Source organism: Daphnia pulex, chromosome 9 (assembly GCF_021134715.1).
Source record: "Daphnia pulex isolate KAP4 chromosome 9, ASM2113471v1".
Classification (NCBI taxonomy): Eukaryota; Metazoa; Arthropoda; class Branchiopoda; order Diplostraca; family Daphniidae; genus Daphnia; species Daphnia pulex.
The window spans coordinates 2,872,112-2,897,321 of NC_060025.1; the positions used below are offsets into that span (position 1 = coordinate 2,872,112).

General features: G+C 37.9%; 2 protein-coding genes and 3 long non-coding RNA genes across 11 annotated transcripts; 2 read left to right on the top strand and 3 right to left on the bottom strand.

Annotated features, from left to right (window-relative positions):
- The first annotated feature begins 109 nt into the window (after window positions 1-109).
- On the top strand, window positions 110-4,574 carry LOC124202860. The gene is made up of 13 exons (XM_046599352.1): window positions 110-860; window positions 921-1,589; window positions 1,664-1,768; window positions 1,840-2,075; window positions 2,144-2,343; window positions 2,405-2,498; window positions 2,558-2,917; window positions 2,979-3,096; window positions 3,152-3,243; window positions 3,313-3,439; window positions 3,537-3,641; window positions 3,695-3,853; window positions 3,916-4,574. The coding sequence occupies exons 1-13, from the start codon at window positions 854-856 to the stop codon at window positions 4,290-4,292; spliced, it is 2,649 nt and encodes an 882-aa protein (XP_046455308.1). The 5' UTR covers window positions 110-853; the 3' UTR covers window positions 4,293-4,574.
- Window positions 4,575-9,274: 4,700 nt separating this feature from the next.
- LOC124202867 lies at window positions 9,275-10,541 on the top strand. Its single transcript, XR_006878361.1, has 3 exons — window positions 9,275-9,905; window positions 10,167-10,213; window positions 10,290-10,541. It is a non-coding gene; the product is annotated as an uncharacterized LOC124202867 (long non-coding RNA).
- Window positions 10,542-10,801: 260 nt separating this feature from the next.
- Window positions 10,802-11,724, bottom strand: LOC124202868. Its single transcript, XR_006878362.1, has 3 exons — window positions 11,601-11,724; window positions 11,451-11,515; window positions 10,802-11,380 (listed from the first exon to the last, which is right to left on the bottom strand). It is a non-coding gene; the product is annotated as an uncharacterized LOC124202868 (long non-coding RNA).
- A 1,157-nt stretch (window positions 11,725-12,881) lies between these two features.
- On the bottom strand, window positions 12,882-14,381 carry LOC124202869. Of its 3 annotated transcripts, XR_006878365.1 has the most exons (6): window positions 14,274-14,381; window positions 14,080-14,173; window positions 13,859-14,020; window positions 13,707-13,800; window positions 13,414-13,646; window positions 12,882-13,221 (listed from the first exon to the last, which is right to left on the bottom strand). It is a non-coding gene; the product is annotated as an uncharacterized LOC124202869 (long non-coding RNA). The 3 variants fall into 3 exon arrangements; XR_006878364.1 differs by having other exon boundaries at window positions 12,882-12,926; window positions 14,080-14,355; XR_006878363.1 differs by having other exon boundaries at window positions 14,080-14,354.
- A 329-nt stretch (window positions 14,382-14,710) lies between these two features.
- Window positions 14,711-20,522, bottom strand: LOC124202521. Of its 5 annotated transcripts, none has more exons than XM_046598870.1 (4): window positions 19,719-20,522; window positions 18,687-18,750; window positions 15,736-17,541; window positions 14,711-15,436 (listed from the first exon to the last, which is right to left on the bottom strand). In XM_046598870.1, the coding sequence occupies exons 3-4, from the start codon at window positions 16,511-16,513 to the stop codon at window positions 14,970-14,972; spliced, it is 1,245 nt and encodes a 414-aa protein (XP_046454826.1). In that variant the 5' UTR covers window positions 16,514-17,541; window positions 18,687-18,750; window positions 19,719-20,522; the 3' UTR covers window positions 14,711-14,969. The 5 variants fall into 5 exon arrangements, with proteins under 5 accessions (XP_046454826.1, XP_046454825.1, XP_046454827.1 ...); XM_046598869.1 differs by lacking the exon at window positions 18,687-18,750 and having other exon boundaries at window positions 19,719-19,794; window positions 20,284-20,504; XM_046598871.1 differs by lacking the exon at window positions 18,687-18,750 and having other exon boundaries at window positions 15,736-15,920; window positions 16,041-17,541; window positions 19,719-20,504.
- Between the last annotated feature and the right edge of the window lie 4,688 nt (window positions 20,523-25,210).

A 25,210-nucleotide genomic window follows, 5' to 3' on the forward strand; every position in this document is an offset into this window, starting at 1 on the left:
GGCGACAACTCGTTTTCTGTCAACACCATTCTGGTAGGCAAAATGTCAGGCAAACCAATCGTAAAAAAGAAAAAACTTTCGATAGAGGTTTTTCCATTTGGTTCGTGTAAGTAGAGGGAAAAGTCGTGCGGCTAGTCGACTAGTGCGCACCATGGCGGTGGATAGCCGAAACTTGCTGCAGACTTTGCTTGATCCAAACGATAGTCACCGTAAGGCCATGTACTGTAACCTGTCAGGCTGTCAGCAGCAAAAGTGAAACCTGTTTTTTTTCTTAAGTGTTTAAAATGACAAAAGGTTTTTGTTTCATATGTTCAACTTATGAAAAAAAAAAGAGATCGCCGAAGTTTTTTCAAAGTGCCAGAATGCAACATTAACAGTAATTCAATTGAGAAAGAACTCATTTCACTTTAAAAAAACTTCGGCGAACTCTTTTTTTTTCATAAGTTGAACATATGAAACAAAAACCTTCTGTCATTTTAAACACTTAAGAAAAAAAACAGGTTTCACTTTTGCTGCTGACAGCCTGACAGGTTACAGTACATGGCCTTACGGTGACTATCGTTTGGATCAAGCAAAGTCTGCAGCAAGTTTCGGCTATCCACCGCCATGGTGCGCACTAGTCGACTAGCCGCACGACTTTTCCCTCTACTTACACGAACCAAATGGAAAAACCTCTATAGAAGAAAAAACAACAATTTCGCTGGAAAAAAAACTTGCTCGCGATAAAAGAAGAGCAGATGCTAGACGGTTAAAGCGAAATCCATTAAACCTCCCGTTTGTTTCCAGATATGGGGATTTTAAAGAAGAAAAGAATGAAAAAATTGCCAAAAAAGCTGTTAAAAAAGTTTCTAAAATGAAAGGTAATCATATTTTGACACCAAAGTTAATTCAAAAACATGATTTACTCTTTTTCAATATAGGATTGGTAAATAAAAACCCTGTTGAGGAAAGTGGAACAGACCTTCCGCCTCACAATGGAAATGAACTCGAACAACAACATTCTTCTACACCTGCAAATGATACGATGTCCAAGGAAAGCTGTGCCAGCACAGTATTGTTGTCCTGTTTGGCAAGCGAACCAGAGCTTGAGCCTCAAAGTGAAACTGATCATCATCCTTCCACCTCTTTCAATGATACCATGTATCAGAACAACAGCTGTACCAACACTCTATTATTATCCTGTTTGGAACAGATGGAAATTGCTGCTGGTATTCAAATCGAGGCTCTAGAAGGAGAAAGAGTCAACACACAGCAGTCATCTTCAAAGAAAAAGAAAAATGAAGAATCAAAAGAAGGAGAGAAGGCTGAAAATTTGTGGAAAGAAAAACAAGAGGATGTCTACAAGGCTTTCGTAACATCACATGCCTCATCTGCTCATGGGAGGATGTGTTCTTCAGATGGATGTCTTAATTCACTTTTTGACCATCATATTCGCTGCGATGATTGTAAACGTCACTTCTGCCATAGCTGCGATAAATCCATTCATTTTCGGTTACCGTTCCATAAACGAACATGGTTTAATACGGAAAGCTCTAAGGTATTGGACCCCACACAATTTATTAAGGCAAACGGATCAGTTTCCAAGCAAGGTATTGTCATTTTTACACGTATGCATGTATGTTTTTTAACTTATAATTATCAAAGAGCTTTTTTTGTCGTTTAGATGTTCCAGTACCAGTATTTATTCCTTCAGCTTGCCAAAAGTGTCAATCGTCTTCTCTTTCGATTGCTGCTGGAAAAGAATTATGTATCGTCATTACTGCGAATGGTATACAAATTACCAACTAAAGAGTTTAAAAAAACAATTGTTATCTGAATAATTTAATTCCGAATTCATAGGAAGGTTTGATCTAAGTACAGCTTTGTTTCGCTGCAATTCATGCGAATGTACTTCCGATGCCACACTTGATGATTACATTCTATCCGGTTTTTGGCCACCCGTGCCTGACAAGTTCACTTTTCTATGTTGCAGTAAACTGCTAACTCTCTGGTATCATCTAAAATTGCTTACCCCAGGAACTTCTGAACAAAAGTTCTTGGAAACGATTTCAGCTATGTCAGTAGAGGGATCGAGAGTGAGTATTAAAAAGTTAACCCTATAAAGTAATCCAGTCGTCATGTTCACAATGTTAATTACTTTTAGTGTCCCTCAATTAAAACTCCTATGTTTGCCAGAGCTAGCCAGGCTCATGAGTTTACCCGACACTTGAGTGATTCACGAATAAAGCAGGTGGATAAGCTTTTATGTCGTGCATGTGTTGATGAAACAACTGGAAAGCCTTCTCTCCTCTCCGGCCATCCTGATGGCAATCACAAACTAACAAGGACGGATCGTAAAAATGAGTAAAATTAATGTATAAATTGATCTTTCGCCATCTGATCTTTATTCAATTTTTTTAAATAGACGCCCAGCTAGGTCTTGGTATGGTGGTGAGGTTATTGCTGGGAAGGAGGATTTTCAGCGGTTTAAAGATTCCATTGACTTAGTTAAGCCTCAGGTAAATTCTTCTGTATTTTCACAACTATTATGCTTATCACTCATTGTTATGTTTTTCAGTCAAAGAAATCGATAGGATCTCGTCAACGCTGCGGAAATTCTGAGTTTCAGGCGTCAAAGGAAGTATCTACGCGATACAAGACTTTAAGCGAAACTGGTATCCTTATGGCCTCTTGCGGCCATGGCGTCATCCAGTGTGCCGTGAACATGTACGAGGGCGAGACTTATCGGCATACATTATACGCCCATAAAAAATTGAATGAGAAAAACTGTAGATTTCTCGTCAACGATGTGGTGTGCCACTACTGGCCATGGTTGAAAGCCTTAGGAGAAATAAAAGACGAATTTAAATGCTTGTCTTCTAACATGATGCCCTTTCTATCTCGTTTACATGGGCAAGCCCATGCCTGGTACTGCCAGGTAAGAAAATTTAGATGTTATACTGTAAAGGAGTTGAATCATCTTTTATTTTTTTACTAAGGTTTTATTCTTTGGGCACTGGAGGGACGGAGCTGCTGGTACACTTGGCGAAGAGCAAGAACAAGTATTTTCCCTGTTTTCTCGTTACTACAACGTAACACACACAATGAGTTCTTCCCGTAACATTCAATAAGTTACATCTTCTCTGCAAAATTTTAAATATTTTCAAGTTAGGTCGCAATGATCATCTGACGGCGGCAATCTTATACTGGAATTCTAAAAAAGAAAAAGGAATTGCTAGTTTGCTAACAAAACGATTATTTACGGTAAAAAATATTGCCCCAGAAACATTCAAGAGTCTTACCTAGGTGTACTAATAAAGCTTTTTATTGCAGGCCCTGTACCGGGAGCGATTTTATTCAAAACGTCTCGATCTTTTTTTGAAAACTAGGAGTATGACGGAAGCGGAAGATCTTCCGAAGTTACAAAAATTGCTAGAAGATGAAGCCCTCCGATATCTAAGTAATGATTAACAAGGAAAAGGGAGCAACAATTTATTGAAGCCTATCTATTTTATGAACGTGTTATTAAATATCCTTTAATTTTAAATGGTACCAAGGTCATAATGGAAAAGCGACATGTCATCTAACCGATCTCCAAAAAGAGCTTGAAGCTATTCATTTTGAAATGTATACTGTTCACGACCAAATAAGCAGTGTCGCAAGTATACAAGTTTTAAATTTAATGGAAAAAAGCTCTTTCATTGATTTTAAGCAGATTCGTCAAAGTGGAGAACCAAACTAAGGAGACGCCAGACTGCATTGAAAGCCAAAGCAGTAATTATCATTAATGAGATTAATGCAATTTCAAAATCTTTCAAAGTAACGGAAGAACATTTTTCCGAAGGGATTTTCCCGTGGGATTCTGCACATGACGGTAAATGGTGTATTTAGACCATAAAAATCAAGACAACCCTAATTCCTGTGATTATTGTTTAGTGACCTTTAAGGAGAACTTCAAAATTGTAGATTGCTGGATGCTGAAAAAAAGAAACAAAGAACAAATCCAACAATCAAAAACGGAATTGAGGCAGTTCCTCCAGTCTCTTCAAAACAGCACGTTAATTGCTAAAGAGAAAGTGAACCATTTGAAGAAAGAAGCAGAACTTAATATTTCGAAATCCGGAAGAGTAATATTTGGGGAAGTTAACATGTTATCTGAAGAAATCTTTAGATTAAAAGCTGTTTATGACGAAGCATTGTCATACCTCCAATACTTCTGCGAAACCCCCATTTTCTCTGAAGCTTTGCTTGATGTTGATGAAAGTGATGACTATGACTCCGACACTGACAGTGAAAACGACGATGCCGTGTAGGATGTTGTGTAATTTATTATTAAGCAGTATGTGCCTTGTCTAAATTACATAATCTGACTGTACAACTTGGAATATGTCATACGGTACCTGCCTACAACTGTATCTTCAATTATGAATAATATACATTGGACCGTGTTGATAAAATAAATGTGGTTTTTTATTATTTGTTTATATCAAGAATCAGTTTATAGTAAACGAAGTCGAAACACTACATGAAACATGAAATTCGAATCGCCGCGATAAAATGGCCCCCGTCTGTGATTGGTCGTTGGGTTTTTTGGATATATATGATACAAGACGGCAAAATTTTGCTGTTTTGTACACACCAAAACATTCCTTGTGTTACGAGGAATCTAATTAATGGTTTTAAAACATAAAACGAGCAAATACAATGCCCGAACGGAGTGCCCAAAGTTTGCCATTTTCTGTGGTTTTCCCCTCCCCCATGAAATCGTCCAAAATTAAAAAGTTAATTATTGGACAAACTAATAATCCAAAATGAATTATCTAATCGGAAATGAATAGAGGTTGGTAAGGGCTATCGATTCCTGTAAAATTTATAGCATGTTTTTCATAAACAAAAAATTTTAAAAATTTCTGTTTTCTACAATTTTTGCGTTTCAGATATATACTGGACTTAGGCGACAAAACGAAAAAAAAATAATTCGTTCTTAAAATTTCTGCTAATGAAAAACATGCTATAAATTTTACAGGAATCAATAGCCCTTACCAACCTCTATTCATTTCCGATTAGATAATTCATTTTGGATTATTAGTTTGTCCAATAATTAACTTTTTAATTTTGGACGATTTCATGGGGGAGGGGAAAACCACAGAAAGTGGCAAACTTTGGGCACTCCGTTCGGGCATTGTTTTTGCTCGTTTTATGTTTTAAAACCAATAATTAGATTCCTCGTAACACAAGGAATGTTTTGGTGTGTACAAAACAGCAAAATTTTGCCGTCTTGTATCATATATATCCAAAAAACACAAGGGCCAATCACAGACGGGGGCCATTTTCTCGCGGCAGTTTGAATTTCATTGAAACTCCGACTATATGTAGCTACTTTTGATCTATTGCTTTCTACAAATTTAGTATATTTAACTAGTTATTACGAAACAATATTCCCCGCGCAATTCTTTTTCCTATATATCCCGCTAGCTTTGTTTGTGTGCTGTCTATTTACCTTCGTCTCACTTTCACCTATACACTATAATACAGCACCACTATATCTCTATCGAATCTAATATACACACAGCAGCCGCTTGGTGGTTTAGTGATGATGTCATTCTCTATATCTTTACCTGCTGCACTCCCCCTTCTCTTTCCTCATTTATAAAAGATACTTCCTAATTGGCTGCTGTTAATTTTAGATGCAAAGACTCCAGCAGGTTTCTCATCAGCCACCCATGACCACGTATATATAGGCTCAGCATCCTCTCTTTGGGATCTCAACATATAACTCTCAAGTCTCGAACGATGTGCTGGAGAGGAGAGAGAAGAATGCTGGAACTTAATTTGGGTGGACGAGCGCAACAAAGAACAACGACTCTATATAGTTTAATCAAGACTTTGATGATAAACGACAATATATATACCCCGTCATTGTGAAAGCCTCTCATATCTAAAAAACGAATTTACACCGAGCCCCAACGCTACATTCATAATCCCTCGCTGCAGTTTAATGATGGCGCCGATTGCTTTTCCCAAAAGTTTGTTAGTTGCGGTTACGGATATGCTTGCCCGTTGCAGTGATGCAGTTATTCGCCCTTATTTATACGAAGAACTGATCGGGAGCCCATCATCAGAGCTGCTGCCGCTGCTGCTATATGGCTGTGGTTAGATTATGTGATGTGTATACGTATATATATATCCTACCGACCGAGACAAGTGTGTCTATACATTTAAAGGCCAGGCAGAAAGAGAAGCGGCAGCGTTTATCAGCCTGGTGGATATGGTCCGTTCAACCGCAAGAGCTTTGAGAGGTCTCTTGACGCACTTTGTTTATATATAGACCAATAACGAGGATATAAGAGAGAAAAGAAAAGTAATAGCAGGCAGCATAAATGCATAATATGCCATTATTTCCCAGAGTTTCGAAAAAAAGGGAAAGCGTACTATAGTAGCTAGACCTAAATTACTATGTATCGCTAGATGATGAAGTCCTTGTTACAAATAAATACGAAAATATCACTCGTTTTATTTCCACGTTATTTTATTCATTATTTGCCCTTATTGTACAGTTCAGACAGGTTTCAGAGAGATAAAACCAGCATTAAATACGATTAATTACCAGATTGTACAGGCAAAAACAAGGAAAGTTAAACACAATTAACTTATTAAACCAGTCAATGGACGATGATTAGCGGCTACAACTGGGGCAGATAAACTTTTTCCCTTTAGAGATTCTCGTTAGTCCAACACACCTAAAATGTAAATAAATAAATTTTAACAAATAAATGACCTCAATCGTAATGGTTTTAAATATACTTGTAATGAAACCAGTTATTGCACTGGTCACACTGCACCCAATTTACTTTCGAGTTACTTTTTGGCTTGCAACATGTTTTTGAGGCGCAAATATCTTCTTCCTCCTCGGTGTTGTCTTTGATCTTTGAAATCCTTTGCCTGTTAACCACAGAGTTAATAATTAAAGTAATTCATAGAAAAAATCATCAAAAGGGATTTAAAAATTGGCTAACCTTTTCCTCAAGTTGGATATGGGATCCTTTGCACTCGTTTTAGACTTAGACGTTATTAGTTGCACAGGTGAAGGTAAACTAGAGTTCGTCGGAACCAAGGGCACTCCAACACCTTTACCCGATCTTTTCGCACGGGGTAGCGATAGCACAACATCACGATCCGTATTAACCGTTTGACTAGAAATACTGTTAAATAAAACATATTTAAAAGGAGAAATTAATAAAGGTTCAACACAATTTTACCTTTCATTGCTGGGGAAACTTTGCTTATCAGCACCGAGTCCCGGAAGGCAGCTCTCATGTTCAGAAATCTGCGAAGGAGTCGAAGGGCCAGCAACATCAATTGGCTTGGAGTTTAACAGCGTTTTCAAACCAACACCTTTATCCGATCTTTTCGCAAGGGGTAGCGATAGCACAACATCACGATCCGTATTAACCGTTTGACTAGAAATACTGTTAAATAAAACATATTTAAAAGGAGAAATTAATAAAGGTTCAACACAATTTTACCTTTCATTGCTGGGGAAACTTTGCTTGTCAGCACCGAGTCCCGGAAGGCAGCTCTCATGTTCAGAAATCTGCGAAGGAGTCGAAGGGCCAGCAACATCAATTGGCTTGGAGTTTAACAGCGTTTTCGAACCAACACCTTTATCCGATCTTTTCGCAAGGGGTAGCGATAGCACAACATCACGATCCGTATTAACCGTTTGACTAGAAATACTGTTAAATAAAACATATTTAAAAGGAGAAATTAATAAGGGTTCAACATAATTTTACCTTTCATTGCTGGGGAAACTTTGTTTGTCAGCACCGAGTCCCGGAAGGCGGCTCTCATGTTCAGAAATCTGCGAAGGAGTCGAAGGGCCAGCAACATCTATTGGCTTGGAGTATAACAGCGTCTTCGAAACGTAATTTGAAATATTAGTTTTTCCATGAATGGAAACGCTGCTGGCAGCAATTGTTTCGACGTTAACTCTAAGTGAGAAACAACAAGTCAATGGAATACTAATAAAACGGACAATATTTATCATTACCTTTCAGTCAATAAGTAGTTTTGTTCATCAATGAAGACTGTAGGAACTTGAGAAAGCGTTATCTTAATCGACGAAGAGGATTTCGTCGGCCCAGCGTCCATGCCATTTACAAGCGACGCTACTTTGACAGTACTTTTTTTCGATGCATAAACTTTACGAACTACCGGCTTAGATGCGCTTTTGGAATGTTGAGTTTTTTTCAGAAAAGGACCGCTATCATCACCAACTGATTCACCATTAATGCTAAAAAGAAAAATGAAGTCAAGGGTGGAAATTAAAAAAAAAAACGGGTAATTGTAAGTATTACCTATCAGTTGATAAGCAATTTTCGAGGATGATTTGATCAGGGACGGGTGCTGCAGTAGGAAAGGGCGCCACATCATTCGTAGACGGGGATGGGAGAGGCAATACTGCACTCGTCACCTTTGCTGATTTGGTAGTGATAACACTACTTTATAGAATACAAAATTGATTGTGAGATAACACAACACATTACTAATTTATTACCTTTCAGTTGGCTTTTCCAATTGCTTGTTCTTGGGTAGATTGAAACTGAAGTTTGATGTTTTTGGCTGTTGCACTTTTGCTGCCTTTTCCTCTGCTCTTTTCTCTGCTGCACTAATTATACTTTCTGTTATTGATGTTGTGGCTGTTGTTGTTGGACTAGCTGCAGATACAGGAGTAGATGATGTAGTCTTACTTTCTTCTGATTCTGGGTAAATTTGTCCAAATACAATAACCTGTTAATTATAACTTTACTAGTTATAACAATACTTACTTAACCACAAGAATGATTCTGTATCAATTGCCTTTTTTATAAAGCTGCCTGTAGTGGTCTTTTTTAAAAAGTGTTTGGCTTCAGTCCCGCTTGCCTTTGCCAATAAAGTGGATTTTTTTATGTTGGGGGAACGAACAAAAAACAAAGACTGGACACCCCAGGTATCTGAGAGCTCCTTCATCTGTAATGATAAGAGCAAATCATGTAATACAGAAATCTAAGTAGCTAAAAAGGTTTTTTAAACTTACCAATGTTTTGATCCTTCGTATCCTTCCATTTTTGGCACTCATACTTGTTCCCTGTTTCCCATGATATTTTTTTTTGTTGGGGCCTATCGCCCCAAATTTTAATTGTAGCGGAGGACCCTCATTTGCATTTGCAAGATGCTTTTCATATACTTCTTCATCATGTTCATCATCATTCGACTCAATAATATTTAATATCCCTTCAGGACTTGTCATTGTATCAGTTACTTTCTTGGCAATTTCCAAGCCTTCAAGACCTTCATTTTCAATCATTTTCAAGATTTCATTATCAACTTCTACATTTTCATTCATTTTAAATTTTAATTGTTCATTAATTAAGACTGTTATTCTGAACGCATAAGTGTTGCGAAAAGAAGCCTGTAACATGCGCGGAGCGCTGTCAGAAAGACGACGAAATTATAATAGAGTTGTCGCCGTTCCCCACCAGACGACACTAGCGTAATAGGGAAGCCGTGAGAGGAAAAGTGGTGCACGCCTTGTGTGATATATCGCACTTGTGCAGTCAGACATGGGTTGGGACGAACTATGGTGTGTTGGTGTTGTGTATCGTTCCATCAGTCAGAAGAGCATCGTGTATTTTATCATGATTTTATGGTTAAACTAATTTTATAGTTTTTACATTGTATATAAAGATTTTAACGGATCTTACCTATTTGAAACGCACAATTAAAAGTACCCAGCTTTTTTAAAATAGATTTTGTATCCTAAACTCATTTGAGTTTCTGCTCCGTACTCTTTGAGATGGGAATCAAGAAATGGGAAAGGGATTTCTTTTTGCCTTGAATTGTGGACTTCAAATTAACTGCTCTGGGTGAAAAAGAGATTTTCTTAGGTAATTGTAAAATTTCTCACTAGTGTCATGTAAACCATTAAACCATGTTTCAATGGAAAATAAGTAATCTGCCCTGCTGCAGCAGGGCAGTCCATGGACCCCTGGTTCATGCCCTGGTTCTCATGTCACCTAGATAGTGGGACATTAACATTGCTTAACCAGTCAATTGCTCTGTTTTTGCTGTTCTAATCAAGTCTTGAGGATCCTCTATTCACAGCACAAATTCTGAATACCAAAATGTTATTTTAAACTCATTTACAGAACTTTTTAAAGAAAGTAAAGTGCTTCATATCTTGGATTGCATTTCAGTAAGTGTGAATTTAAATGAAATTTAGTGTTGAGTGTGAATTTAAATCAAGTTTTATTGATTACATTTATTTATAGATGTCCTCTGTGTATTACTTCAGTACAGCCTGATGGGTGAGAGCCTGAGAGGACAGGACAGTCTTACGGGTGCCTGAGCCTGAGAATGGTCTCTTTTAAAACAAAGTTTTTGGTGATTTTTTTAGAGTTTTTTAAATGATTTTTTGTTTCTAAACCTTCTTGTCCAGTTAAGCATATCCTCCTCTGGACCAAATTAAAATCTATTTTTCTCAAAATATAATATTTTTAAAATATAATGTAAGTACTGCCTTACCTACCTGGTTTCCACATGGTTTAGACTTTAGCCGTTAGTTTTATGAATGTTGCATTGACCATCAAGCTGTACAATAATTTTTTTATAGACATCTTGTTCTTGTTTTAATTCTAAGAATTATTACACTGAAGAGTATTGTTTCAGAGAAAAATTTTTAACTGAAGGGAATCACCTTAATTTTATATTTAATTGTGTAGATTTGACCTTCCTTTTAATTGTTTGTAACTGGTTTAATAAAGTGAAAAATCATAATAAAAAATGGTTAAAAATGAAGTTATATTTTTGTTGTCCCACCTCCACCCACAATTCCTCCTCGATTATACATTAAGTCATTAATACATAAAATACATACAATCACACATACAACACTTAAGTTAATCCGTTGGCTGCCACGCCATACAACCCGTAGGTTGTTCTTCTACTACTCTACGTGCCACGTCTGAAGGATCCATGACCAAGGTGGGACTTGCCATTGCTGACAAGTCCGGGCTGACACGGTGACAGGAGAAGATGGAATGCACAACCTCTAGAATCCATCACCGCATCAACAAGGGGAAAGTGTCCCTATGGTGCATTGCCTAACAGCGCCGTTACGGCGAATCTGGGGCTGGTGCAACATGTCCGACCCCATGGCATATAAACCACGAGACCGACCAGTGCGCGCCCGTGCTAAGGAGCTAACATGGGGAGAAAAAGGCGTGGCAGCCAACGGGTTACTTACACTTACAAAAAATAATACCAATAACAATCACAGATGATCCACGATGAACGTGTGCAGACGTCTTCTTGCCGATTTCTTTTTTTTTTAAGCATCTAGGCCTCATCCTCTTGTCATTAACTAAATAGAAAAATAAAAAATAACGAGTTAACATCACAAAACTAATTAAGTGAATTAATAATAGACTTACATATTATAGTAACACCGATCAGGTTTTCTAGGCATATAAATGGACATGGTTCAGTCTGATTTGATCTGATTGCAAAATTTAAATATGAATTTTAAAATAATGAAAATACTTAATATATTTCGAAATTCTATAACCTCTAAAACAACTTACATTTCAATATGCGATAGGGCAGATCAACGCTGAATAATCGGATGTTCTTGTCGAGTTTACGATATCTAGAAAGTATACAGTGGGTACCTAAAGTATCCGTACGGCTGAGAGGAGCAGTACGGAAAACGCGTTTTTCAAAACGCTCCCATAAATTGAATTCTCGTTGGAATGCAATAAAATTTTTTTGTAAGGTTAAGATTAGGGTGGGGTTTCATCTGATTTTTTTTGGGAATTTTTCAACAACGCGATATGTGGTTTTTATCGCGTTGCGAAAGTATCCGTACGGCCGAGAGGCCTAGTAGGGAAATGGGCTTACTTTGGAGGCCTCTTATTCGGTAAATAAGTAACATTAAAGGGTGGGAAAGTTCTTAAAAAAAAGAGCTGCATTAGCTCTATGTGTGGTCATAAGATCACATTTTTTAAGTTTCATTTATAGTAATGAAATCAAAAATGAAAACACGAATTATAAGTTTTCCGTTTTCTTCCCCTCGATTCCCCATCACCAGTGTTGCCATATCAAAAAATATTTACCCTTTCTCTTTCTCCCTCTTCCGTCCAAGGGAAGAAAGAGATTTTGGGATATGGCAACACTGGTGATGGGGAATCGAGGGGAAGAAAACGGAAAACTTATAAGTCGTGTTTTCATTTTTGATTTCATTACTATAAATGAAACTTAAAAAATGTGATCTTATGACCACACATAGAGCTAATGCAGCTCTTTTTTTTAAGAACTTTCCCACCCTTTAATGTTACTTATTTACCGAATAAGAGGCCTCCAAAGTAAGCCCATTTCCCTACTAGGCCTCTCGGCCGTACGGATACTTTCGCAACGCGATAAAAACCACATATCGCGTTGTTGAAAAATTCCCAAAAAAAATCAGATGAAACCCCACCCTAATCTTAACCTTACAAAAAAATTTTATTGCATTCCAACGAGAATTCAATTTATGGGAGCGTTTTGAAAAACGCGTTTTCCGTACTGCTCCTCTCAGCCGTACGGATACTTTAGGTACCCACTGTACATGGATAAAATTGCATTTTATTCCGTAATAGTGCCAGAGACGAAACACAGAATAAAAAGTTAAGAAGAAACCCTAAAAACAATGATTTGACAATTTAACTTACATATATGGGAAGGTTGGAAACCCTGACGAGGCTGGAAGCTTAAGCTTCATAAGAAGGGTTACCGGAATGAAAACTCGAGTTTTCTATTCTTCTCCACTTCTCCGTCCAATGTTTCGCGTTTCGCATTTTGCGAAATGGCGATTAAACAGGTCAACACTTGATGAGCATTTTCTACTCCTGATGTTACTTCCGGAAACTTTCCTAAAAGACAAAGCAAAAAGAAATCCAACAATCATTTTGCATTCGCTGAACAAAAAAGGAATTCAGCGGTTAACTATAACAATCCCCTACTGGCAGCATCACGACCCTTTCCTACGAACAAAAGGGAGGACCAAGAGATGCTCGCCGGAATTTAATGTTATTATCCAGACAATGCTATCCATACTTAGGAAATTGACGATTGGGGCTACAATAAGGTTTTGTTGACACAAAATGTCGGTGATTGTCACTGCTAACTGGTAGCAAATCAGGGCTCAGCGTAAAATAATACACATTTCTAAATAAAGAAGAACATAACACGATTTACTTCGAAAGAAACAGATTAATGAAAATATTATCAACTATGAAGAAATAAATCAAAATGCGCAAATTCTGCCAAAAGTGACCCTTGCTAATTCACATTTACTTTCCATATGGTAAGGTAGTACCCATCAGCCACCACTTCATGAATAAATGAAATAAGTATTACCTTCATAGACTTGTCGGCTGAAGTGGCCATATCGGCCGTTTGTGTCTTGCCAGTCATCGGGTGCGAATGGACGACTTTGCTCTCAATTCAGTTTTACCGATCAGTTTTACCGATCATTCAGACGGGGGTGAATAGAGCGTTAAATGTGTGTTTGTTTTTTTTTCGCTTTTTATTTGCTCGATTTTTCGCTTCAAGGATGAATAGGAAAAGTCAGATCAACAACCAAGTCTCTTCTGTAGAAGCAAAAATAACTTTTTGAATAGAAAGTATTGAAGTCAATAAACTAAACATACTTTTGGTGATGCTCATCAGGTTTTTTAAGAATGTGAAGATTTCTAGTCCTGATCATCCAGTATGTCCAGTCCACATGATGATGCTGACTAGTGACTATATAACAAAATTAATAATAGAACATTAAAACTTAGAAGATAAAATAGAAGTTTACATTTTTGGAAAGCTGAAGAATAATGACAGTCAGGGCTGAACAGTCTGGGCAGCTGGTCCATCTGCCTGTTTAATGGCATTAGAAACATGCTACACGACAATAGTTATCAACATCATGTTTATCAATAAATCTTCAATAATAAACAAGATAATCATGTTGAACCTAAAGTAAAATATTAGAAGATTTTTTCAACACATTAATTTGCTTAAGTTCGTTGTTACCTGCATCTCTTGAAAAATATTGCTAAGCAGACCATGAGCAAATTCGGCAAACAGCAGAGTTGAGACTTTTGAGTTTCCTGTTTCTTTACATTCACTCTCATACAAAGGTACAGTGAAAAATATGAAGATTATGCCAAAACATCAATGAAATAAAAGGCATCGCCGATAAAATGTAAACATTATCTTAAATTTACCTACGATATTTCTGCGAATTGAATGAAAACAGCGAACCGTTTTCATGACAACAAACCGCCATTAGGAGACACACAACAATTACGCGCCATCTATTGCTTCTCCATAGATGTGTTGGTTTTACCAGGGGTATGGAGATACCCATGTTTTACCGGTTTTACCTCCATATTTTACACGCAGCGTAAAAAAAGTAATAACAACCATCATTATTAGTACATTGAGCCATTGAGGTAGTGCAACCTATATATTGCGTACAAAATGGATTTTTTAATGTTCCAACCTCCATAATAACAACCCATTCGGGCGATGGTCTAGTTGATTGGTATGATTGTGTTATACGATACGTATAAAGCCTGTTGTGTGTACTTCCTATCTCGTTCTATTGAAGTACTATATACCTATTAGGATGAAGTAAATAAATTTGAAATAGGAAACATTCTTTACAAGATAAACAGAATGTATTAACAAAGAAATTAAAGCTATGGGTCTTTTGCTTCATTTTACATTGTTGTGTCATAAAAATCATCTTCTTTTTTCCAGCTTAACTAGTTCTTAATTCCAATTCAAAAATTACGACATAGTAATTAGAATTCAAAATCTTTTATGATAGAGCTCTTAGTAGTAAAATTCGATTCTGTTTATAATGTATTCTTGAATAAATTTCACAATGCACAACGACAAATCGATTCAGCAAAAATCTAACTCTTATGAATATGAAAAGGATTAGTCAATTTTCTTTTCATGTGAAGAAAAGCTCGCCAGAACTCGGAACTTGTGCACATGTACATCGCGGGATTATAGACACTATGAAGTTGGAATGAACTCCACACATATGGCAATGCACGCAAAATCATGTCGCAATCGCCTTCGAGCCGTATGCACCAGTAAAGGGATATAATGACACAAGAAACCGGAAAAGTACATAACCAAAATGGTAAAATATTGACGGACATGTTAAGAGCGGCTCGCACTTCAAGTCTGCTGATCTTTGAGCGGTTTTTCATCCAGGGGAAGAATTCAGTGTCGAGATGGCTAATAGCCGGTGGTAGGCGGAAATTGTCAGAATGCAAACAAGCGTCATTTTCATTCAGAGCAACGGCTGAATGTTCCGCGAAGGTAACGGATATCTTTTCCGGAACTGGTTTTGGCTCCACACTACCGAATCCTTTGGGAGAAAATACAATCCAGAGGAGATCAATATGACAGAGAAATATTTAGTCCAGGGCAACTAGTATTTATTGATTTATCGGGAAAATTAAATTAAATAGCTTTTAAATTAAGAAAAATGTGTCTCTACTGACAGAAAACGAATGAAACAAAAAATTGACAGCAAACAAAAAATAATAGCCACGAGAGTTGTGGTAATTCTACCAATTGAACCAATTAACAGAAGCTACAGATCTCTAGGCGACTTAACGACACTACATAGAAAATCAATTAAATGTTTGGAAAATAAAGTATTACCGAAATTGGAGTTTCCCGATCGAGAGTTGACAAATTTGACTGTGACGGACTGCTGGTGATAGTTGGGTAGATACTGCTGGATGAGAGTTCTGGATTCATAGAAGATTTTGAAATGGAGAATGACGCAGGTGACACCCAAAGACAAGTCCCAAAGAAGGACCCAGTACATGTCAACCCAATTGGTGCTACAGGTGTGAATTGATTGATAGCCAGTCCAAAACGGGATGGTGATGACGACGAATGACAGGACAGACGCAAAGGAAATTACGGTGATGACTCCACAATTAGTGACGCTTTTCTTGTACCATTCATAGCGGACGATAGCCAAGTAGCGGTCAAGTGCGGCCATTGAAAGGATGAGTAAGAGAATGGAATAAACGACTGGCGCAAGTACAATGAAAATCTGACAGGCCAGTTGATCTTGATTAAAAACAATGGCCAGTTCAAGTGCGCATTGAAGGAGAAAGAGGCATTCGAAAAAAGAAATGACGGCCCAGAAAATGTGCCGAGGATAACGCAACTGTCGTGAACAGCTCACCACTAGTAACACGGTACCATTCAAAAACAAACCAACGACCAAGATCGCCTTGCGGAAACATTCTTGGCCGAAAGTGATGTCCTCCTGCATCATCTGGAAGTCGAACGTCTTTCGCCAAGGCGGTGTTACATTGACGACCGATGTCCGTTCTTCCATTCTGAAGCTAACTGAGTCCGAGCATTTTCTCGTCGTGAATATATGCGATGCGGTCTTCACTCTTCGGTTCCAGTTCTCTCGCATGCGCGTGTCTTGGATGCGTCATACACCTAACAACGTCCTGTTGCTTTAGAGCATTTCAAAGAGATGTATATAACAGCCGGTTGCCGGGCAGTTCACCATGGCGAAGGCAGCTTATAAAAATACAGTAGATATTACTTTCTTTTTCATTTAAAAGCAAGTTTACTTGCCGTTAAAATAAACCAATTTTCAACCTTCGGGAACTAAAAAAGCATATTAGATTAGGAAAATTTAATTGGATCACAGTCAGAAAGAGCACAATTTGTTTTTAGATTAATCACAATTAAGTTAAAATGAACAAAAATGAGGGTAACATATCTCGACCTCGATAGTCCGACAACTCCAGTGTTAAGTTTGTTAGTAGGATGAATTATTCGTATCGTTCATATTTCATCGCTACTTCGTTATGCAGGCATGTCAGAATCATTTACTTTTAGATTAGGGAGTCACTTACTTTTGTATCAGTGAGTGAGTCGGATACTTTTGTCGGGGAAGTTTGCGGATTCGTGACAATTCGGATAGCGATTCGCTTATAACAAAAGCCATCGGATTTTTAGTTAGACCACACTCGGGGGATCTCATTTCTCTCTTGACCTCGTGTACATACCCAAAGCAAGCGAACTGAAATACGCACTCGAAGGTTTAGGGAGAGAAGAGCACGGAGGATTACATGGGGAAATCAAATTTCGTGCTTTACCTGAAGGTGAAACGAGTGTAGTAGTTTGTGGATTAAATGTCAACAAGAAGGAGCAAAATTAAGTTTCGCTTAGATATGTGATTATAAAGACATTATGACATTATTTAGAATTAAAGTCGTGAGTCAGCCGCAGGAAAAACCAACGGTACAAAAGAAAAATGGGCAAACTTGCTGATTCAATTTAGGCGAAGACTTCGCTGGCAGGATAGTTAACGGACGATGCTGGTTGAGGATATTCTGAGAATCTATTGAGGTATTCGTCTTAATTTCTTTTACGAATATTTGTGGGATTTCGGGTGTTTTGGTTGACCTTCTTTTGACGTCAGTCTTCGTCCTATAACAAAAAAAAACAAAAAAAAAAAATCAAAACAATTAGCTTACAGAAAAGTGAATTATGATTTAAGCATTCGCCGGTTTTTTATTCTTTTAAATTTTTAACAGCTCCTAAGCTCTGATTTGAAAGGAATCATGTACATTTTCACCTAAGAACGGCTGTGTCCGAAATTAAGGTCTTGGATTCCACGGATATCAAGATTAATTTATGCAAATGTTATCCAACAAAATTTCCAAAATTCCAGAGAACATCAACCGTCGGATCGTCGAAACAGAATAGATACCGAGGTACCAGGACGATTTTAAAAAAAAATCACAAAAATGAAAGCGCAGAATTATTTATCTGGTATGACCAAGCCAAATTATGGGAAGATCTTTGTACCATCATTGGTGATCGAGGATCTCAAAATAGCAGTCAACAGCAAGCAACATAATGAATGATAAGAGGACGAATGAGACGAGGAAATAAAGCACAATGGCCACTTGATCTTCCAGGTGTTCGCGAATCACTTTGATTAGCAATTCACTCACGTATTGAAACAAAAATCCCCATTTACAGAACGAAACGACCACCCAGAAAATCGGAGGCGGATTGAGAAAATGTCGTGAATGAAATACTAATAAAATGAAACAATTGGCAAAGAATCCAATTAGAATTGACGAATTTTTACAACACTTTAGCGTGAAATCAATGAGGATTTGCACCCCTGTTGGGGGATCATCATATGTATTTTCTTCTTCGAAAGAAGTAGCATTCCACGAGTATGTCAATTCCTCCATTCTGACGTATTACAACTAAGCCCAAATGTTTCAGGACTGACTAGAATACAGGGATGATGTCGCATGCGCCGCTAGTCTAGGAAGGCGCATTCGATCTGATGTTACCACAGATGTAATCAGAGGTCTACGTCATTTTCAAATGTCAAGGAAATATTCCCTTAAACTTAGTCTGAATAGCTTATTAGCTCAATTCAATTGCTTTTTTTAAAATTTTGGAAATAAAGTCGATGAATAGACGCAAATTTGATCGGACTAGGAGCTAAATTGAGCGGAATAAACAGTTAAACACCCACTCGAGCAAAATAGCTCAATTTCTCCCCACGGCAATTCACTTTCAACCCGATAAAATTGTAAGTTAAGAATTACCAGGACGGATGTCGGGAGTGATGGCCAATATCGGAGTAACAGATTTCTTCATAGATTGGGGCTCCTGCAAGAAGTGAGACTGGGATTCCATTAAAATCGTGATTTAAAAACTGATGCAAACGATACTCAAGAACATGTCCCAAATAAATGTCCAAATAATATGATCGAAATCGACAGCGCAGGAAGACATAGGGTGATAGCTGGTCCATAAAGGAGAAGAATGAATCACAAATATCAGAGCGCAATTAATCGTCAATAACAGGACAAAATCCCAGATAGAAAGTAGTTTGGTTTCGTCATCGAGGATGTCTAAGTAGCGACTTAGAATACTCTGCGATATAATGAGCAACACGAAAGAGTAAAAAATAGATACAAGAAGAACAAACGTTTGACAGGCCAGGTGATCTTGATTGATAATAGCCGCCAGTTCCAGAAAACACTGACACAAAATTACAAATTCGAAGAACGTAATGGCAATCACGAAAATTGGACGCGGAAAGAATAAATTTCGCGAAAAAACTACCACTAGCGAGGTGCCTACTACGACCAAATTTAAACAATTCCCAAGATGGAATACCATTACACGCAAACACTCTTGAACACAAGTTATGTCCTGCAGCGTCATGAATAAATCAAATGTAATAGTTCCACATGCAGTGCCATTCATGACGTTTGTCTGTTCCTCCATTCTAACGTGTGTATACTAAGACTGAATATTTTCACAACTGATGCCAATTGAAATATATGATCTCGATTCGAATTTTGTCGCATGCGCGCCATGTAGCAACTGATACAACCATACTTGTCTTTCCCTGATACACTCCCTTGTGTACAAAATGTATCTCATAATATATTCTATTATTTTAAAAATGTACGATATCGAAGAGAATAAAGTGTAGAAACGCCAAATGATTTGACTGCAAAGCCTCTTTGAACGAGCGCCAATTCCAACAGTGTTGCAAAATTTGAAAAATTCCATCCCAATCTTTTGGCACAAGAAAACGAATACGAAAAGTGCAAAAAGTACGGTACCGTTTCATCTGGTGTTTCGATAATGGGCGTTAGACGTCCGTATGTAATTGCTGGCAATTCTCGCAGTAACAGATTCCTGATTATCGTGAAGCAATCTCGCATGATATTTTGAATATTATTCAAATGTTGGAGTGCAGAAGGATGCACGGGATGCTCAGCACAGCAGGATCAGAAGAAGGTCCACAGAACATGAGCATGTTGGTTTCCAGTCCAAAATGAGAAATAAAAATAAAAAATATTAGAAAAGAATCAATATTGGCAGGACCAGAGCAGAGCCATATAGCTCTGGCAGGACGGTGTTAATTATCAATAACGTTGCCGTCATTTTTTTTAGATATGTTACATTATTAACCACATAATTTACAATACTGCAAAGTCTGCAATGCAATAGGACACTACGATTGGAAACTTTTGGTGGGATGGACTCAAACTCTCTTCAGTCTCTTGGTTGAAATTTGAAAACAACAAAAGTCTACCTGATTCTACTTCCAATGAGAATAGAGCGGAACAGAGAGTCTAACCTTAACTAACCTATGGGCATATAACTAAACTAATCACGACTTACAGAAGGGGAACGAACCTACGTCCAGAAAGTACGTGAAATTCAAGCCATAATGGTTCGCCATCTGCAATTGCAAACATTAGGTCCACAAAACACAGGACCACTCTTAAGTTCAATCAGCGCTAAGCACTTATGGGTATTATTGAACACAGTAAACGAAAAATCTATGTAAAAAATTAATTACACAATTTACAACGAAGTGGAAAAAACGAGTCTGCACACCTGAACACGAGCGAGACCGGACCGAGACTAAACTGTCACTACTGCACTCTAGTGGACGTGTTGGAAATTTATTATTTTAAAAAGAAAAGGTTGAAAGAAAAGAACAACAGTCCCGCTAAAGAGTCGATGCAACGATAAGTAACCAAATACCACACTCAAATAAGCCAAAAGGATATTTAATTAAAAATAAACAAATTGTTTGATATCGTACCGTTCACAGCGGATGATGTTCAGGTAACGGTTAATGGCGACCACAGTTAGGATGAGCAATACGAAAAAGTAGAAGACAGGTGCGATCAAAATCAAAATTCGACAGACCAAGTGGTCGCGATTGATGACGATCACCAGTTCCAAAACGCAATGAAATAACAATGCGCATTTCAAGAACGAGATTGCAGACTGGAAAATCGGATGTGGTGATTGGTGGTGAAACTGGTGTGAATAAATCAAAAGTAGCACGACAATACATTTGAGAGGTATTCCACCAAAGACGACCAAAATTCGGAAACACTTTTCGATAAAAGTAATGTTCTGCAGCTTTTCTAGCAAATAAAATGTTATATCTTCAAAGTTCGATAGTGCTGATACATCCTTTATGTCGCATATCAGCTCCTCCATTCTGACGATCTCGGGCGATCCCAACTAAGTCCAATGTAAACAAAACTGGTTAAAGTATAGGAATAAGGTCGTGCCAGGGAGCATGTGTGTGAAATTAAATTTAGTCGCATGCGCAAAACCTATAGCTACTGAAAGACTGACTTCACCGATTATGAGATACCAGGTTAGATATGAGTTGTTTTATTTTGAAATGTTCAAATAATGATTATAGACAGACCATTCAAAAAGGGGCTAAAAATAAGTATTAGTTTGAGTTGGAAACTTGTGTGCCAAAAAATTACAGAGAAATCAGTGGTACAACATTGAAAAATTTTAACTTTTAAACTTGGATTTTGTTGGCATGGCAGACATAAAACACAGTAAGCTGAGCTTATAAGAGGGAGGAATTGAGAATGTCAGAAAGTCCATCTCATTTTCGTAATACTCCAGTCAATTTGTTGAAGGTGTGAAGAAGAGCTCGACAGAATTCGGAACTTGTACACATGTACATAATGGGATTATAGATGCTATGGAGAAGGAACAAGTTCCACAAGTAAGGCCATGGTAGCAAAATATAATCGCAGTTCCCTTTAAAACGGAGGCACCAGTAAAGAGCAATAACACTGCAAGAAACTGGGAAAGTACACAGCCAAAATGGTAAAATATTAATAGACATATTGAGAGCGGCCCGGAGTTCTAGTCGATTTATACTTGAGCGTGACTGTATCCAGGGGAAACATTCAGTGTCAAAATTTTCAAGGGCAGAAGGAACTTGAAAATGTTGGGGAAAGTGTCGGCTCGAGTTTTCAATTATGTTTACGACTGGATTCTCGGGAGCGAAACCTCCTCTAGCTAATTGGGACGTATCTCCTGTAAAAAAAATGATATGCACATTAATTGGAATTCTTTTCGACGCTTATCCGAAGGATTTACATAGAAAAAAGCTAGGCAATTCCTATAATGATTTGCTCATTGAGAAAATGTGCAAGTTTTATAACCCTTTTAAAGGATCTAGAAGCTGTGATTTATTTCATCCAACTCTGTTACTATGAAATACAAAGAGCGCCTGCAAGGGTAAGCATAATAGGTGCCAATCCTTGTTTTACTCAGGTTTTAAAGGTACGATCACCATAGAGATGCGGCGACAAGCAAACGAGAGATTAAATAAGGCTTCCCCAAATAGAAACGGGCAATAAAGCCTGCCAATCCAATTCAGAAGAAATAAAATCCACTTAATTGATAACAAATCCACAAGTATTACCGGAAATAGAATTGATGCCGGGCTGTCTGGCAGTCGAGTTGACAAATCTGACTGTAATGGACTCTTGGCGATAATTGGGCACATAATGTTTGATCAGAGTTTTCGATTCCATGAAGATCATAAAGTGGAGAACGACACCGGTGATCCCTAAGAACAAGTCCCAAATGAGGATCCAGTTCATGTGAGTCAAATTATTGGTGCAGGTATAAATTGATTGATAGCCAGTCCAAAACGGAATAGTAATGACGAAGATTGACAGAGCGGAGAGCACAGAAATGACTGCGATGACACTGCAGTTAGTGACGCGTTTCTTGTACCATTCGTAGCGGACGATAGCCAAGTAGCGATCGAGAGCGGCGAGCGATAGAATGAGCAACAGGACCGAATAATCAACAGGTGCGAGTATGACTAAAATCTGGCAAGCCAGTTGATTGTGGTAGGCGATAACAGCAACCTCGAGTGCACACTTGATTAAAAATACGCATTCGAAAAACGAAATGACAGCCCAGAAAATGTGCCGAGGATAACGCAACTGTCGCGAACAGCTCACCACCACGATCACGATCAAATTCAAACACAATCCAACGATGACGATCGACTTGCGGAAACACTCTTGTGCCACGGTGAGCTTTTGCTCCATCATGGGGAATTCGAATGATGAAACTTGTGATGAATCGTTTACTTGAGATGTCAGATCCTCCATTCTGATCTATTGCCTTCCAACTAGTACGAAAACAATCTGTAATGTGGGCCTATTCGTGCCATCACATCGGGGATTTCTATCGCATGCGCAGGTTGAAATAGTCAGGGAGAAGAAAATTTACGTTGTGCAACATACACGCATCTGCGTAGAGGACTAGAATTAGACTCTCGTTTGCCATGACAAAGATGTGAATTATACAAAACCAATTACCCGTAATAGCGTAATCCTATATCCTAGCAGTGATTGTTCCTCGTATAATAGGCTACAGTTTCGACCATTTGCTCTCGTCTTTCAAAAGAATTTCGAGTGCGTAATGAGACAACCCCCTAGACTTCCGGATGCTGATTGAATGAGTAGTTTAGCTTATACAGTAGATCACCAACCCTCATTGCCTCTTCAACTTTCTTCTTCTCTGGCATAACTTCCGTTTTAGTATTTCTGTGGTCCTACAGGTGTAGGATCACATCAAATGTAGGAAGTGGTTGGAAATGATTTGACATCGTCACAGACTTTGACCCATTTATGGAAACCTGATTGGCAATTTAATCCGTAATAACTTGTCAATTGGGAGGGCGTTTACGCAACTGTATTTACTCAGATTATCAGATAGATAGTAGAGGGTATTCATAGTGAATGCAGCTCAATTCAGCGAATGCAAAAGGCAATTTGACTAATTTTCGTGTTAGAATTTAATGGATCGAGTCAAATTGGCTGGTAAAACTAGCTACACTTGTTTTGGTCTTGATAGGAAAATTATTCAAACGACGTTACATAAAGACGTCTGAGTCGGCAATGTACTTTTGCTTGTTTATCAGAATTGGATGGAGGGTTCAACGTTTAGTGCAAAGTTTGAAAACCTTCGGCATGCATGAAAACATCTTTCAAGTAGGATTACCTGTTGGTGGAGTGATTGATCCTCGTTGGTTATGCTAGCTGGGTAAGTGCATGGCGTTGCTTCCCTTTCCTGTTGATATAGTGAACGAGATGAAATAAGTGCGTGGGACTTCAGCAGCAAGTAGTAATAAAAGAAAAAAAAATTATTTTTTTAAACATTTCTTATGTGACGCATGTGTATACACAGTTTTAAAGTAACGTGTTCCCTTGACAAAACTATAATATGGAATCGAAAATCAGATTTTTCATTCTTTAAAGGAACTTCTGCGGGACAACCCGGCGTCTACAGGCGACGCAGGTTGTCACAAACTGAATAATTTGGTAGAAATTTCACCATGTTTTCTTTATGTACGGTGCTACACTAAGAATCGTATATCAAGCCATTCTCCTTCTAAACAAAAAACACTTTCACTTCTCCATGCTGTACGTTTTGTTTTTTTTTGTTTTTTTTGCAACATATAATATCGCCCGACAATCCAACTAAAGGGCATGTCGGAGAAACACTATACATAACTAATATTTCTTTTCCCGAATAAAACGATGTTGGTTAATTTTTTTAACTATTCAAATTTGCCATCAACGTGCTTATTCATTGATTCTACCAATACAGTTAGATTACTACTCTTTAACGGCAACCAGTAGAATGGGTGGAGTAACGAAGGTATTCAAACAAAATTAGGCAGCTTCAACATTTACAAGTTACATTCAGATCTTGCCTACCTCGACTATAACGATTTTGTAATTTAGAAAGGGGATTATTGATCACCACTCCCCATAGGTGAGCTTCGCAAACGTTGAAAGTAAGGAAAGAGATACTTTTATTTAACGCACCTGCGCTGTTTGGCACCAATTTTGTAGTACAAGACTTCGTCGGTGTCGGCCAGTGAATGGGACGAAGAAGTAAAATTCTCATCGTGAACTCCCCCGAGCTGAAATTCCCCAATATGCTTTCCTTATATGCAAAAGAAAAAAAAGTAATCAATTGAATTACAAGACATGTATGCTAATCCACTTTGAAAAATGTCTTCAAAAGGGAATGCAGGTAGTGTTAGAGTGGGGAAGATGAAAGTATATTAATTTCAATTGACATATTGATTCCATCAAGGGATCGCTAGCTAAAAGTTAAATTTCTTGAATTTCACCACTTTAACCCAACTTTCTCAGCTTTTGCTCAATTTCCCTCTCTTAGCTTTTCCTGAGAGAAAAAGCAAAATGACGTAACTTGATGAGGTAAAAGGAAAAGGTGACAAAAA